The sequence below is a fragment of the Vicugna pacos genome, chromosome 23 (assembly GCF_048564905.1).
Source record: "Vicugna pacos chromosome 23, VicPac4, whole genome shotgun sequence".
Classification (NCBI taxonomy): Eukaryota; Metazoa; Chordata; class Mammalia; order Artiodactyla; family Camelidae; genus Vicugna; species Vicugna pacos.
This window is the reverse complement of record NC_133009.1, coordinates 682,017-697,673: the sequence shown is the minus strand read 5'-3', so window position 1 is coordinate 697,673 and position 15,657 is coordinate 682,017. Positions and strand designations below refer to the sequence as shown.

Below are 15,657 nucleotides of genomic sequence, written 5' to 3'. Positions count from 1 at the left end.
AAAACCATCTCTTCTTATTTCCCTGTTTCTTAGTAATTGCCAAAGACTCTCAAATGATGGCTTCACACAAAACACCAGCTAAAGTTTAAGAGCCTTCTTGACATAGCCACTGTGGTAAACACTGCACATAATTTCTAATTCTCACAATTCTACAAATCAGATACGAATGTCCCCATCTCACAGACGAGGGAAAAACTCAAAACGAACTGACTCAGGCTCAAGTGGCTCAGTGGCAGCGCGTGCAGGCAAACCATATCAAAAACTACACCCCTTCGTACATGTACCAAATCTCCTACCACCAATTAACACACAGCGGCGGGGTCAAAACTCAGGGAACTCAATACACTTTTCATCTTTAAGGTCCTCCAGATGCCGCTTCTAGCTGTTTTATAAAATCCTGGCTCACTGGTTTCTAACACTGGAAGAAAAGCCCGATTTTGCCATTGTTTGCACAGCAAGTCTGAAATTTTCACAGTGAGATGACAGGAAAAAACTAAGATATAAGCAGAATAACTTTTCCAGTTAGACAGACATAATGGACATTGGGCTATTCTGAAGCATTAAGTAAAGAAATCAAAATAAAACAACGTTGTTTAAGCCCTCTTTTACAAACAGAAAAGTTAAGACTGTAAGAAGGTGCAACAATGCCACCTATGGCTAAAATGACCTTCTAGGTTGCCGGGAAAGATGCAACACAAAAATTGCCTGTAGGATCAGTAACGAGAATCACATAAATAAAACCTTATGTAGCACATGCTGCACTTTGATTTGGAGGAATTGAGGGATATTCAGTATTTAATCTGATATTGCTAATACTCCTGAATATAAACAGAAGACATAGGCTGATGGAAACTCATCTTAGAAGAGGAAAGTATCCAGTTCAGCCACTTCATTTTACAGGAGGGGAAACTGAGACATGGGATCTGTCCTCCTGGCAATCAGCAGCAAAGCTCTCCTATGCCTCATGTCTTGCACTGTTGCAAAAACCAACAGATCTATACTAGGCCTATATTCATAAGATTCACGTTTGTATTTTTCCAACAGTAGGTTATCTAAGTATCTTGCAAAATACTTCTCAAAGAGCCAGGATATCATACAACTTTGTTGCCATACAAAAACATTTATATACATAATAAAACAGCATGAGCTTTATTCTCTCTATTAAAAAAGTGACATGTCAAATCAATGTTTTGATATTTTAAACCTGTTAAGAATGTAGGAAAAAAATCAAAACTTTCATTAATCACAAAAGAGAGGAGCTTATTCCCTGAAAATGATCAATGTGGATTTTACTAAACTTAATGGATCTGGTCAGAATCCCACGAATTTAAATGTCTGAGTGGATGGTTACACGGCAACATAAATTCTGATTTGTAACAATACATATTCTGTGTAAATAATCTTCAAGGTCATCTGATTAAGGCAATTTAATTACTCCCTGTCTCACTAGAATGATACAGATTTCATTAAAACTTCATACTATACCAAAAAATAATGAATCCTTGTTACTTTAAACCATATTCAAATATATCATACATATACATATTGAATATGCATCAGAAATAAGAGGCACTCTTTAGTATTCAGAGTTGATCCTTCTAAAATATGTCATTGTGACAGCACACTTTTATTAAGCACCTCTTGGGTTCTTTGTATACAAGGTGTCTAACTCTCACAGTCAGACAAATTAAACGATATTACTCAAATTTCACAAATGAGGAAATGTACTTAAGCCATGAAAACAACTTACATATTCATCAACAGGAAAGAAAAGAGTAAAGACTTTACTTACAATATTCACTGAGAATCTTTTCTTCCATATTAAGGCTACATAAAACCAATTCAGTCTTTGTAAGTATTTCTGTCAATAAGGGCCACTAGAGAAAAACAAGTAACATCATTAGCAGTGGTTGGACTTTCAGTGCCCACTTCTCTTTTGCACTATAATTATTTTTAATGTTATGTTTTTAGTGCTTACACAGCACTAAAATAAAAAATTAACTTTTTAAGTAATTACCTGAGAATTAAAAATTTGTGAAAATGAACAATTTTAATTTCTGCCACTCTGTCTCACATTCTCAATGGTGTCTCTCCTTTGAAGGCCTCATCAAGCTGAGATCAATAAACTCGGCCATTTATGGAGTCACAGGTGTTCGGGTAACCACTTAACGGGAGGCTGATTAGAGGAGCAATTAAGAAAGCATCCTGTGCAGCCTGGGTTCCAGCACCGAGCTAGCCACAGCCTGCTGCGTGTAATTTGGGACAAGCTGCCCCATCTCTCAATCCCTCAGCTGCAAAAAAGGAGACACTGATACCTACAACCAAACACCTGCTATGAAGTAAAACATGAGGAAAGCATTTTAGCCTTAGGTAGGTGTCCACTCACAGCGACTTTGGTCATTATGATGATGAGGATGGCTGTTAACAAATTAAGCTAGACCTAACAGGAGAAATAACCTTAAAGGAGAAACATTTTAAGTCAATGAGCATTTCTTTTTGGATGGATTGCAGAATATTCTATTGATTTTTTTAATAAACCATATTTTGTCCATTAATTATAGATTTACAGGTTCATGGACAAGTATCCAGAAAAAGAATTTGAGGACTCTAACCTTTGTAAACTAAGAAAGTAAATTTTAAAAAAAATCAGGGAGGAGATTATACCTCATTTGGGAGAGTATGAGCTTAGCATGCATGAGGCCCTCAGTTCAGTCCCCATTAACTCCATGTAAAAACATTGTTTTTTAAGAAGTGGAGGATTAAAGCAAAAAGATGGAGGAATACAGAATTTTTTAGAGACTCATCTCAGAATTAAGATGGGGAAGAAACCATCCATTTCTCAGAAGAAATCTCGAGGACTATGTAAACTGGATCTGAGATGTCTAGTCCTTTAACATTATTCATGAATTCATATTACCAAGACTTTAAAATACCTGATAACCCACAGTGGTGATACTGATCATAACAGCTACCATCACGGTTCGAGCTCCGGCTAGGAATGCTCTGTTCTGACATCTCTGCCCCTGAGGCCTCACCAGGCGGAGAGCACTAAATTCGGTCATTCATGAGCATTTTATGTAAGTCCTCCATTTGTGCTTCTGACTCTCCCCTCACCAGCTCCTCTGAGGGAAGCACTGTTATCATCTTCCCCACTCACAGATAAGGCCACTGAGGCACAGAGACTAAACCCGTTCCAGGTCACATTGGCATTAAAGGACTTCTGTATTTCTGCTGTTTGCTTTTGACAAAGGAATCTGAGATATCAATTCAAGGCAGACTGTTAAATAATCAAGTCTGTCCGGTCTTCACCTCAAAGAGCAGATACTATAAATTCCTGATGTAGGATGAGGCTGCCGCCACAAACTGACTCAGCTTGAAATTAATATCCAAGATGAAGCAGCGGATACACGTAAATATTCACGACTGTCAACTCTGCTCACGGGTCTGGGCCCTTCACTGCCTGAACGGGGGTGAAATCCCCACCCGTGTCTGGGAGGGAAGCGCGGCTCTTCACGGACTGACCCAGGCTTCACGGGATATTTCTCCCCACAGACTGGCCTCAACGATTAAAATCTCTCAAGGTTTTTACACCATGCAAATCTAAAAGACATTTCTGCAGATGGAGCACTTTCTCAGTCTTAAATCTTATTTTGCCTACACTCAGCCAGGGGGAAAAACGAAACATGACTCTACAAAGTCTCTGACCCGCACCACTCACAGGAGTAGAACAGCCACAGCAGAAGATGGCTCTTCACATTACAGGATGAGAACAAAATAAAGATGCCCCGACAAGAGGCACTCCCAGAGACAGCGCTCAGCCGTCTTCTGCACACTCACGGTTGGGCAGCCCTCATCACCTTCTACTTCCAGAACACTTCATCACCAGAAAAGAATCCGCCTATCACAGGCAGTCACTCCCTAGTCCCCCTCCACCCAGCCCCTTCCAACCATCACCTGCTCTCTGCCTCTGCATGTGCCTATTCTGGGCTTTTCATATCACTGAAATCAACAATATGTGGCCGTTTGTGTCTGCTTCCTTTCAATTAACATGCTGTTATAAGTCTTGTACATTTTGAAGTGGTATCAGCATCTCTTTATTTTTATTTCTTTGAAAACTTTAAAGATTATTAGAAGGTGCTAAGTACTATCAAAAAGAGTAGAGTGGAGCATAAGTGATTGGGTTTCAAAGGGAAAAGTGTGGGTTGAACAGTCAGGGTGGACTTCCCAAACAGGTGGCATTTTTCATTTTCCTCTATTTTTTATTCTTTTTTATTCACTCTTACGTGTGAATAATGTTCCACTACATGGAGATACTACATTCTGTTCATCCATTCAGCAGCTATGTATGGACGAGGTCCAGAAAAATGAGTGTAAGAGGTGACTAGCATGGATGGCATTTAAGCAAAGGGCAAAATGTGCTTTCAAAAAAAAGCCAACAAACAGAGGCCCAAGGAAATTCAGTGCGTTTCTGAGCAATGTGCTCGCTTGCTTTGGCAGGACTACCGTGCAGGGCTGGGGCGGATATTGGCAGGAATCACGGTGAGGGAGTCATCTGAGAAGACACCCCACTGCAAGTAGCTCAGCCAATCCTCCTCCCTCATCCTGTATTGTTAGAGCAATGTTTCTAGGTTACTCTTATTTCAATTAATAGCACTTTAACTGCACATCTGATCTTCACCATCAGACCACATTACCTCCAAGTCACAGAAAATCATTCACTGAACGGATCAGCACCAGGACATAACGGTGATGGATCAGGGAGTCCTGCAGCATTCCAGCCTGCAGGCACAAACCCCACATGTGCCCTGGTGATGTCCAGGAAATAAAATGCATGGAAATATCTCACTGCTGTTACACGACATCTGCCCTCAAATTGCCCGAAAATCATGCTGGCAAACCACTACTCAACCTTCTCAGTACAAAAAAAAAAAAAGCTAAGAAGGCAAATTTAGGCTTTTCCATTGAAAACCAGCAACCATCACTGCCAGTATTTGAGCTGGAATGCTCCTGACTTTGAAAACCACTGCGCAGTTACTTTTCAAACGTGAAACTCATATATATATACCACGTAGATGATATTGCAGTAGAATTTTTCTTTTCAAAATTTCCCGTTGCAACATTAGCACAAGAAAACTTATGTTTAGGCTTTAAAAAAATCAATTATCCTCCACTTTCTTAATTTTCAACTTATTATTATTTTATAAATGGAGCTATGGTGCGTATTTAAATCCTTTTGATTTCTGAAAACAAGACCTTTATGACCTCACTATTTCAGAGCAAACTTTAACGATTCTTTGAGAGGTGGGGCCTGGGGCACTCACTAACAGCTCTTTAAATACTGACAAGGACCTGCTATTAAGTAATGCAAAGGCTCTAACTCCACATTAGCTCAGAAAGCAAAGAAACCACACCAAAGACTTCCTTAAATATTTTATATATTCTTATTCTTTTGAATATTAAAGTTCTTAAAACATATGATTTTTTTTTGAAAAAGACAACAGCTGTATTAATTTTCCTGTCACCAAGAAAGCAATCTTTATCAGGAATAAAAACCCCTATGGAAATCGAAATGACAGGACGTTTCTAGCTAAGTGAACATCCAGATATGAACACAAACCTAAATCCTATCAAATCTCACTTGAAGGAGCTCAACAAAGGCCTGGGCAACCCTGGAGATTAGCTCTTTTGTTCCAAATGTTGGCTGAGCTAAGATCATCACACTAGGCAGGGAAGGAGAGAAGAGGAATGTCCACCTGGCGGCCTCCATCAGTTTTCTTCCAGCCACAAGGTGCCTCTAGGGCAGCCCCGCTAACAAGCCCCTCATAAGGAAAGCCGGCATCCACACTGCCCCTGCCGTCCCGAAGTAGCCCTGATGCCCATATCCCAGCCTGTGAATGGTCTTCTAATGATCCCGCAGTTTGTGGCACCCTCCACCTCTTCCCCGCTACACACACACACAGAGCCACGACAGCCTTCCCAAAGCACAAATTTGATCACATCAACCCCACTTCAAACAGTTCAAAGGCTCCCTTATAGAATTCTAGCCCCACCCCAGACCCTGATCGCCCAGCCTCATCTCAGTACATAGGTCCCCAGTGACCTCAGGAACCCCTTGACCTGCTCCTACTTCCCACTTGCCTCCAGGTTCACTTTGACTGTTTCCCAAGGAAGCCTTCCCTCCCTCCAACCTCCACAATTTGTTCCTCTCTTCCTAGAACATTCTAGGCTAAGTCAACTTCTGACAATGCTAAGCTCTCAAGAAGCAAATATATTTTGCTTATTAATGTGGCTACACCCTCTCTCCCCTAGACTCACTGATGTGCACATGTTATGAATAAATGAATGACGGGTTGTGTCTCAAACGGACAGACATACCTGCTCTCGCCCATCCCGACACTTTTGTCTGTAGTATATCAGAAGCAAAACCAGAAGTACCTTTCCTTAGGGTCACTTTATGTTGAAACCCTTCACTGCCTACTGTGTCAGTTCTAGTAAAACTCAACTTCTTCCTAAACCCTACACCCTGGACTCTCTCCAGTGTCCTCCCCAGCAGGGGCTCCCTCCACCCTGGACCACACAGGGCACTCTCCCCAGGTCCGCATGCCAAAAGCCTCCAGGCCTCTGCCCGGGCTGCACCTGCGACCTGAGCCACATTCTTGACTCCTTCTCCTGGCTGACTCTTACTCTGTCCTCACAACTGAATGTAGAGCCCATTTCTTCCAGGAAGTCCTCTCTGATAATGTCCTTTAGGTCTTGTCTGGGCTCTAACTATAGCAGCAGTACATGGTGACCAACTGGGTGTTTGCCCGCTGCTTTGATTCCACGAACCCTTGGGGGCCACGTGGGAAGGAGTGAGAGATTACAAGACGGGTGGGGGAAGCAAAAAGCAAAAATCACAGCCCAAGTTCCAAATTCAAGGATACTTTCTCAGAAAAAAGTATAAACTTTCACACGGGTCCAATTTGGTTACTATTTTTGTGGCTTGTGGACAGCAAGAACTTGGTGTTCTAGTCCAAAACCCAGGTTACATGCAAAGAAATGTATATATTCATATCCAAAGGAAACCAGAGCTGCTCAACAACAGTCTGCAGTTAGAACTGAAAGGAAATTTGATAAAGGCAATCTCTCTCTCTCTCTTCTTCCTTTTCTAACATCATGTAATTTTAGAAGTATTTTCGTGCCTAACAGATGGCTACAGCCCGTGATTCTGCACTGAAGTGTTTGGGGCTGAGGAAGCCCAGATTACATTCACTCTGTAAATGCAATCACACCAACACACTGATAGGTGCCGTGAGTGGTGCAGCTGATGTTCCAAAGCAGGCAACACTATTCTGTAAGGGAACTCTTAATAGAAAGTACGAAATGCAATGTCCTGTACTCAATTTCATTTGTTATATGGGCCATTAACTGATAGTATACCTTGACTAATGAAACCCAAAAATAAATTGTCAACGTCGATTTTCTTCATCTGACCGTTTTATGCTAACATCGGATATTAAATCCTCACTCCATACGGAAAGCTCAGGCCTATGCTGCAGCACAGTTACATCCCGTGGAAGAAAGCCGACCAAGGGAGAATTGGAGAGTTTCCCTTCAGAAGCTGCAAAGTCTGGTTTTGCACCTGTACATCATTTGCAACCACGTCATCATCAAAGGAGTTAGACGTTACCTCTGTGGGTCGAAAATCACTGCGTGGCTCAAAACCATCAAAGAACGCTGAGCTTTGTGAAACAGTCCAGAGGCGCTTAAATCATACTTTTTCTGAAAGGCTCCAAATCTTACCCACTTCACCATTCCAGGTATAACAGGGAAGTACTGGAAACAGTAGAGAGAACATGCCCTTGAATTCTGACAAGGCCCTGCTTGAATCCTGCTACAGCATTTATTAGCCGCTAAATGGACCAATTCCTTAACCCCTCTGAGAAGGCTTCCCAATCCGCAAAAGGGGGCTGCCACCGCCCACCTGGGAGGCATGGATGTGAATGCAACACGCAAGTAGGGCGGCCGACTGGTACCTGACACGGGGCCTGGCTAGTTTCCCTCCACTGCCCTTCTGCCCCTTTACACTTTCACTGTTCCCCCGGTAAGGGTGAAGCCCCCGGAACTTACTGCCCATATCTTCTGTGTATCCCTGGATACATGCCTTACCCTTAGGAGGCCAGAAAAACAACTGCCTCCTCCCAAGTCACTAACAATGTTCTTAAGAGTCTGGGTATTTTTAACTCTATTTTTCAGGGAAACTATTCCAGAACTTTCCAAGAACCATTCTCCAGGTTGGCTCCCCTCCCAGTGCCCATCCCTTCTCACCTCAGATCCTCTGTCTAACTGCCTTCTGTTCATGGGAAGCGAGTCTGGTACGGTGGGGCTCCCTAGGCCTCCCTCCCTCCCTCACTGGTGATTGTGACTACCTTCTCCCCACTCCTCACTCCAACTCTAGCTTCTGTGGAGTCTACCCTCCCGGACCCTGCAGACTCTGCACCTTCACAAGACGCACACGTGGCCACGACCCTCCCTTCAGATTTCTTCCTGGCTGGCCCTGCCTAGCCCCCGGCCCCTTAAGGATAACTGGCATTGCTTTGAAAATGGCAAAAGCCACTGACTGACACACCAAAGCTGTTTGGTCTGGGCTTTCCTCCAACACAGACACAGCCCTGCCCCACCTCAGCCTCAGTCTGCAGCCCTCGAGATGATCTAATTCACATGCAAGGCTGTGAACAGCAGCTAAGAATGACGACTCCCAACGTGTATCTCTAGTCCGGCTCCTTCACCTGAGCCCCAGGCTCATCGACCATAGTGCCTCTTTGAAGTCCTAACTTGGATGACAAATGGCATCTTAAAAATGCCTCATGTCCAACATTTACTCTGGAATTCCATTCCTGGCAGGTATCTCCCAGACTCCCCATTTTAGTAACAGCCTCAGCACCCACCGAGGTGTCTGAGGTCACATTCAATTTCCACTGTTCCCTCCCCCTGGCCCTGCCCTGGAATTAGTCCTGTTATTTCCGTCAATAAGCCCATCTCAAGTGTAGTTCTGCAGGGACCATGGCCGGAACCACACAAGCTCACAGCATGGTGCACTGACTAACAGTCCTCCGTAGGGTGTTCCCTGGAGGGGGAGGCATCTCCTGCCGCTGGTCACCTCAGAAGGCACTGGATTCTCACACAGGAGGCCCAGGAGAAGGGACTCAATGTTCTCCCGTGGTCTGAGCTTTGAAGGGCCCGAGGTCTGGGGGAGCTCATAATTAGCAGACACACTTGCCAATGAGCAGATGAGGATGGGGAAACCCACTCAAGGCTGTTATCACTTCAACTCATGGGCTCTCAGGAGCCACGGGAAAGGCCTGTGTCCAGGGTACAGCCCGGCCATCACAGATCCCAGCCTGCATTTGCCAACCCGGACAGCCTAGACTCCATCTACTTGTGACACTTACTTCTGTTCTGTTCCCCACCCAGAATGTGATGGACTCATTCAGATATTCTGGCCTGTCTCAAGCGAGACAAATTCAGTGAAAAATGAAGTGTCCACATTTGGACCCGAGCATGATAGGAGAAACAAGGCCTCATGGTCAGCATGATGGTGGTGGCCAAACAATTCCACCAGGTGAGATGAACCAGGGTAGGGGTGAGAATCCAAGGTCCTAGTTCGGCCAAATCATCTTCCTTCATGGTTGACTGGGGTGTTGGAGACTGACTAACACAAACTAACGACACGGCCATCAGTGGTGGACGTCAGCTGCAACAGAAACGGATTCAGCTCTTTACTGCCAACATGGGTTAAAAGTAAAGGCCGGGGCAGGGAGGTCTGCACGGCTGCTGAGGCAAACCACAGACCCAGCTCTGAATGCCCACTGGCTGGAGCAGAGAGGAAGCTACGGCCCTTTTAGCAGTCCCTGTGTCCAACAGATCCAGGTGAGCCAGCTACTTAGGAGAAGGCCATGTTGTCCTGATACTCAGAAAAACCAGCCTCGTAAAGGGAACAAAATAGTGGCATGGATTTTAGACCCAATTCTGCCCCTTTATGAAGGCAAAGTAAAGTAAATGGCACGGGGAAGTTGAATGCAAAAACAAAAAAATTAAAGAACCAAACGTTGACTGCTTCCTCCAACAGCGTCCCCTGCAGCTGTCACCTCCGTGGCGGCCACTTCCTCACCAGTGACCGCTGGCCAGGAAGCGCCGTCACGCACGTCACACAGCGACAGCCAGGAACCGCGTGCCGAGCACGTTTGTGTAAAAGAAGGAATCGAGCAAAATGCTGCAGAATTTGACCTTACAAGTTTAAATACTCCATGAAAAGAATCCCTCAGCAGCCGACTAAATCAATTCGCATCTTACTTCTTCAAAACAATCAAACAAATTTAATAAGGGCGCATTTGTCACCAAATAAAATTAGGACCAAACATGTTCCTCAAAGCAAGGATTTCAACAGGTATCAAACACCAGTGGGTGATGAGCTAACAAAGCAAATATTCCAAAAAATTAGAAAATAAAAAATGACTAAGATAATAGATGGATCAAAACAGCCATTAAGTTGTTGCTTTTTAAAGCGATGGAGACAGTACGGAGGGCAATCTGGCTATTTCCAATGCAGGGTGTGCACAGCCCACATTTTCAGAAGCAACAACATGCTCACTGGGCAGTACAAGTGAAAAAGGAATAAAGAAAAAGGAAAAGAGGAACAAGAGAAAATCAGAAACACACAAGAACAAAAATGATTTTGACTGCATGTACAAGAATTTACGTGAGTGTGTGAGGCCAGGGATGCGGGGATGGTGAGGCCCAACCTCACTTCCTGCTCCAGGGAAAGCAGGGGCCAGAGGGGAGCGGAGCTGCAGGGGGATCACAACGTGTTCAGCGCCCATAACCAAAATTCGACCTACAAGCGTCTAGGCAGATTTTGAGCTACAAATTGTTGTCGCATTTCATTCTGGACAGATTTACTCACTTCCACCAAGAGTAGCAGGAGAGTATGAGACTCTGCTCCTGCACCAAAGCATTGTTTAAAAAATTAATGACTGTGGAATAGTAAAAGCAACAATGGAGTAAAAGTGACTGGAGGAGAATGTGCTTGACCCTAGCTCACCGGCCGCGTTATCTCAATGACGTTCAGATGCTGGCTGAGCCCTTATGGTACCAGAATAGACAGACCCACAAGGAGGGAGGTTTAATGCGCTGAACCACTGTGGGCTAAGTACACATCCGGCTACTCCGCCAAGTCCCAAGGGCAGACTTCAAAAGGCAAAAACAAGCTGGCATTCTCTGGTGGGTCTTCAGACTCAGAGACAAGCATTTGTTGAGCAAAAATGTCACCAGTGCCTCCTATGACAAAAGAAGTGGCACTGGCGTGGGGGCTGGGGCAGGGCTCCAGGCTTCCACTGCTCACTCACCAGTCTGTCCAGGGGGAGAAGGTGGTCCCTGCTTAGGTTTCGCCGATACACCTACCTTAACAAATGTCTGGGGCCTCAGCAGGTGTTGACAGGTGAGGTGAACGGAGCCAGACTCTTGTAGCACGGTGCTGGCAGCTATGCCCTCAGCAGTGCCCAGGCTCCTAAACATGTCAGCTCATCTCCAAGAAGCAGATGGGTAGTGCGGGCATGTAGATCACAGGGCCCTGTGATGACAAGTACAGATCATGGCCACGACATGCCTATTCTCTTCCTTAAGCCATAGAGGTATGTCCGGGGAGGAACAGAAAATTCATCCAGAGCCTGCTAGGTGGGCTCTCGCAAGTGGGACTCGGGTCCCCTGTGCTTCTCACTAACAGGGCTGGTCTAGACATTCTTTTTATCAATTCTCTAGCATCTTCTCCTTCAACTTACCAACAACCAGAAAGTAGGATCTGATCTTAGGTAAGTTCAAGAATCACAGAGCACCGCCTCCAAAGCGGGCCCGGTAGCACATGCCAGGTCCTCCGACCGTCACCTGTGGGACCACCATGAGCCCTCTCCAGACTCAAGGACAGAGGCCGTAGGCCGGGGAGACACAGCTTCCCTCACTCACCCCAGCAAAGGGGGACCACGTCTCGGCAAAGGCATCTCACCCTCTTCTGCCCGAGGGACAGCACGATAGATACACGGGGAAACAGAGCAGAAGGTGGGGGGGGTAAGCAGCCCAGAAGAGCTCGTCTGTACTTCCGAGGCAAAGTGGGGCCATTGACTTAATCACAGGGACAAATTGGGAATGAACATTTCCCTGCTCTGTCCCGTACACCGTGATACGCATTTCCCTGCATGAGGAGTTCATTCGGAAGTCCCTGGCGGTGTTTCTGATGTCCTAACTTGGCATGGTGGCTGTCGGGCAGGAAGAGAGGGCCTGAGCTGAAAAGGTGCTGGGCCTGGGAGGCAGGAGACAGCGGCTCTAGCCGCAGCTCAACCAGCGCCTCGTTCTGCCTCTCGGGGTTCAGCATCTCATCTATAAGCAAAGGGATGAGACTGTTTCAGGACAGGCTGCCCAACAGAAATGAAATGAGAGCCTTGTAAAGAAAGTTTCCCAGTTGCCACGTTTAAAATTTTAAACAAAGAAACAAACCAACAAACAAAAAACAAATACTAGAATGTGATTTTAAGGACAGACCTTTCTTAATCTACTGTATATAAAATACTATCATTTTGACATGTAATCAATATAGGAAGTAACGAGATAATTTATATACTTTTACTAGACAAGCCTCAGTGTCTGATGTGCATTTGACCTACAGCACATCTCAGCTCAGTCCAGCCTCCTCCCCAGTGCTCCTAGCATCAGTGGCTTTGGCTACTTTATTTGACAGCAACTCCAGGGGTCCCACCATGGCCCTGGCTGTAAAGCGGGAGTAAGTGTCCACACTAACCCTAAAAGGATCTCTCTGAACCAAAGGCGGATTCACTTTGAAATGTCTGTAAACCGGCGGGCTGCACCACCCTCCCCCCTTGGCTACTAGACTGACTTCTTCCTTGCTGATCCCTTTCTGGATGTAAGGAAGCAATCCAGCACACAGCCAAGGTGGATTGGCATCCAGGTAAACTTACCTGCTGTCTGTGTCCAGTCCCATAAAGTCCTCCTTCTCAAACGGGATGCAGGGGAGGGGGATCTTGTCCCCAGAATTCTTGGGGCCACAATCCAGCCACTTCAACTTGAGCAAGATGAAGAGTGACTCAGTGAAGTCCTCGATCCTCTTCTCCACCACCCTGCAGTCCTCGTAGATTGAAGGCAACGTCGGTGTGCGGCTGCTTGGCTACCTCCCCATGCTGCACAAAGACAAAAAGCTTAGAGTCATTAAACGAGGTGCCATACAGCTCCTCTGCACGTGGAGCTTCTCGAAGGCCTTGGCAGAGAGACAGTCGGTAATGGTGACAAGGCACACGACCTTGCGGTGGGTCTGGGAGATGCTCCACCCATTGTCGGGCACATAGTGTTGCCTGTAGTGGATACAGAGTGTCCACTGGGAGCCGCATGGGCTGATATGGCTCACCAAGGTGAGTAGCTAATAGATGCAAAAGAAATTCTCCTCTGAGATGATCTCTATGGATTGGACCACAACGGGACGGGTCTGGTGGTCCTCAGCACACTGCACCTAGTCAGGGATGCTCATGTTGCAGGCCCTGCCGAGAGGGGAGAGGAGATCGAGGTACATTCTCTGCTGTGTGCTATGGGCCCATCTGGGTTGCGGTGACCTGGTGTGTACCAGCCAGAAGGAAAGGGAAGCGAAACCAAATCCGGGGGTACAGTTTGTCCTCAGAGTCTTCATATGGCTACTGTAGCTCGGATCACATTACCCAGCTTTTGGTCTAGGCTTCCTGCCTCTGCAGAGAAAGGTCATTTCTTATTTTCTATTTCCAAGCACCTAGCAAGGCCCTGATGCAAAGTCACTGCTCAAAAATGCTGAATAAAGAAATGAACAAAGGAAATGCTTTCCCCAACCCCCTTCAGCAGAATATAAAGAAAAGGACCACAGTAGGATCAAAAGATCTGGATTTCTATTCAATTTATTTGAACCCCTTAGCATCATAATAATGGATAAGAAAACTTGCCTTGGGGAAGAGGGTACAGTTCAGTGGTAGAGCACATGCTTAGCATGTACGAGGTCCTGGGTTCAAACCCCAGTACCTCATTTTAAAAATGAAACAAATAAATACACCTAATTACCCAGATGAAAAATTATTTTTATTTCAAAAGTCAAAAAACACCTTGCAATTGACAGAACATTGTAAACTTGACAATAATTCAATTTAAAAAATAATCCTTGCCTTACAAGAATATATCTGGATTACGGATGTTTGAAAATGTAAAATGCCTAGGGTACCACCTGCATAAAAAGAGGTGACTGTACAAATGTTCTATCCCTCCTTTATGAGCTATACTTCCTTTGGGGGGTTATAAACTCTCAGAGCTAATTTTCTCAGATTAAAAATATAAATATTACCTGATTCTCAGTACTGCTGAAGAATCAGAAAACCCTAAGAAAGCATCTGACCCACAGAGTTTACACAATAAATGTTTGTTGAATGAATGAATAAACAAGCAAAGTGAATGCTGCTCCCTGCCACAAACCATCATAATGGTACTGCCTGGAAATCCCAAGCCCACGTTCACCCGACTGTGCACTAAAAATGTGGGTGACCTGGGCAGGCCTGTGTGCTTCTCTAAGCCCCAGTTTAATCATGAATAGAAATAAGGGCAATAACACAAACCTCAAATTGTTAGTGAGCCAGTAATGAATTGTACCCCAACACTGCAAGATGGAACCATTAAGAAACCTGGGCAAAGTGTCCATATGCCCTCTCCATATAATCTCTTACTACCACATGGGAACCTACATTACATCTCAAAATTAAAGGTCTAATATTTTAAAGAGGTTATCGAGGTTAGGTGAGCTCACTGTCTCAAATAAGGAACACACAGTACAAATAGGACAATGCCCAGCCCATGAGATACACTCAGTTAACATTCCCACTGAGCCCACTAGTCCCTCCAACTTCAGAGCAAGAGGATGGGTCCTCGTGGCAACAGGCCACAGCACCTGAAGCTAACAAAGCTAATGGTGTCCACTTAAAAGAGCCCCTGTCACCACCCTTGTTCTAATTTTCTATTTGTAATTTTTTTCTTTTCATTAAATTGAAACTCCCAATTGCATACAATTCTTACCAGATATCATGATGGCAGCCCTTCAAAACCTGACCACAGAGATCATGATGGCATCCCTTCTTGGTGAAACAATAAAATGAAAAGCCGTTTCCACAAGACCTCTGTGTAAATCTACTAGAGAACTTCATCCTGGACTGAGGAAGAGGACTGGGGAATAGGGGGTAAGCTGGGGCACGGAGAAATATGGGCCACCTGTCCCACAATGGACTTTAGACGCACCCTCACCCCCCAGGAACTTCAAAATACACACAGACAGAGTGCTATGGACAAAAATTTTTTTTAAACAAATCCCTGAATCCCTAGCAGATCTTGTTTCTATGGAGACACAAATGTCTTATTTGTATAATGTTTCACAGAAGCCTTAAAATATTATCACCCCAACTTGACACATCAAGAAACTGAGGTAGAGAAGTTTATCACATTCTACAAGATTAGAGAGAGGACACGTCAGACACCGTATATAAATCCAAGTCCCTGCTCCATTGCTCACCCTAGAAAGTGTCACATACTGCCTCTTTCCTGCCCTCTCCCTGCAAT

General features: G+C 45.0%; 1 protein-coding gene across 1 annotated transcript in view; it reads right to left on the bottom strand.

The window, feature by feature from the left end:
• LOC140688671 (protein brunelleschi-like) overlaps positions 1-13,577 on the bottom strand; it is a 49,551-nt gene extending 35,974 nt beyond the window's left edge. Inside the window, exons 1-3 of the mRNA XM_072948278.1 lie at positions 13,448-13,577; positions 13,005-13,223; positions 11,440-11,608 (exon numbers count right to left, since the gene is read on the bottom strand). Coding sequence (XP_072804379.1) covers positions 11,440-11,553 — 114 coding nt within the window. The 5' untranslated portion in view covers positions 11,554-11,608; positions 13,005-13,223; positions 13,448-13,577. The remainder of the gene's footprint in view (positions 1-11,439; positions 11,609-13,004; positions 13,224-13,447) is intronic.
• Between the last annotated feature and the right edge of the window lie 2,080 nt (positions 13,578-15,657).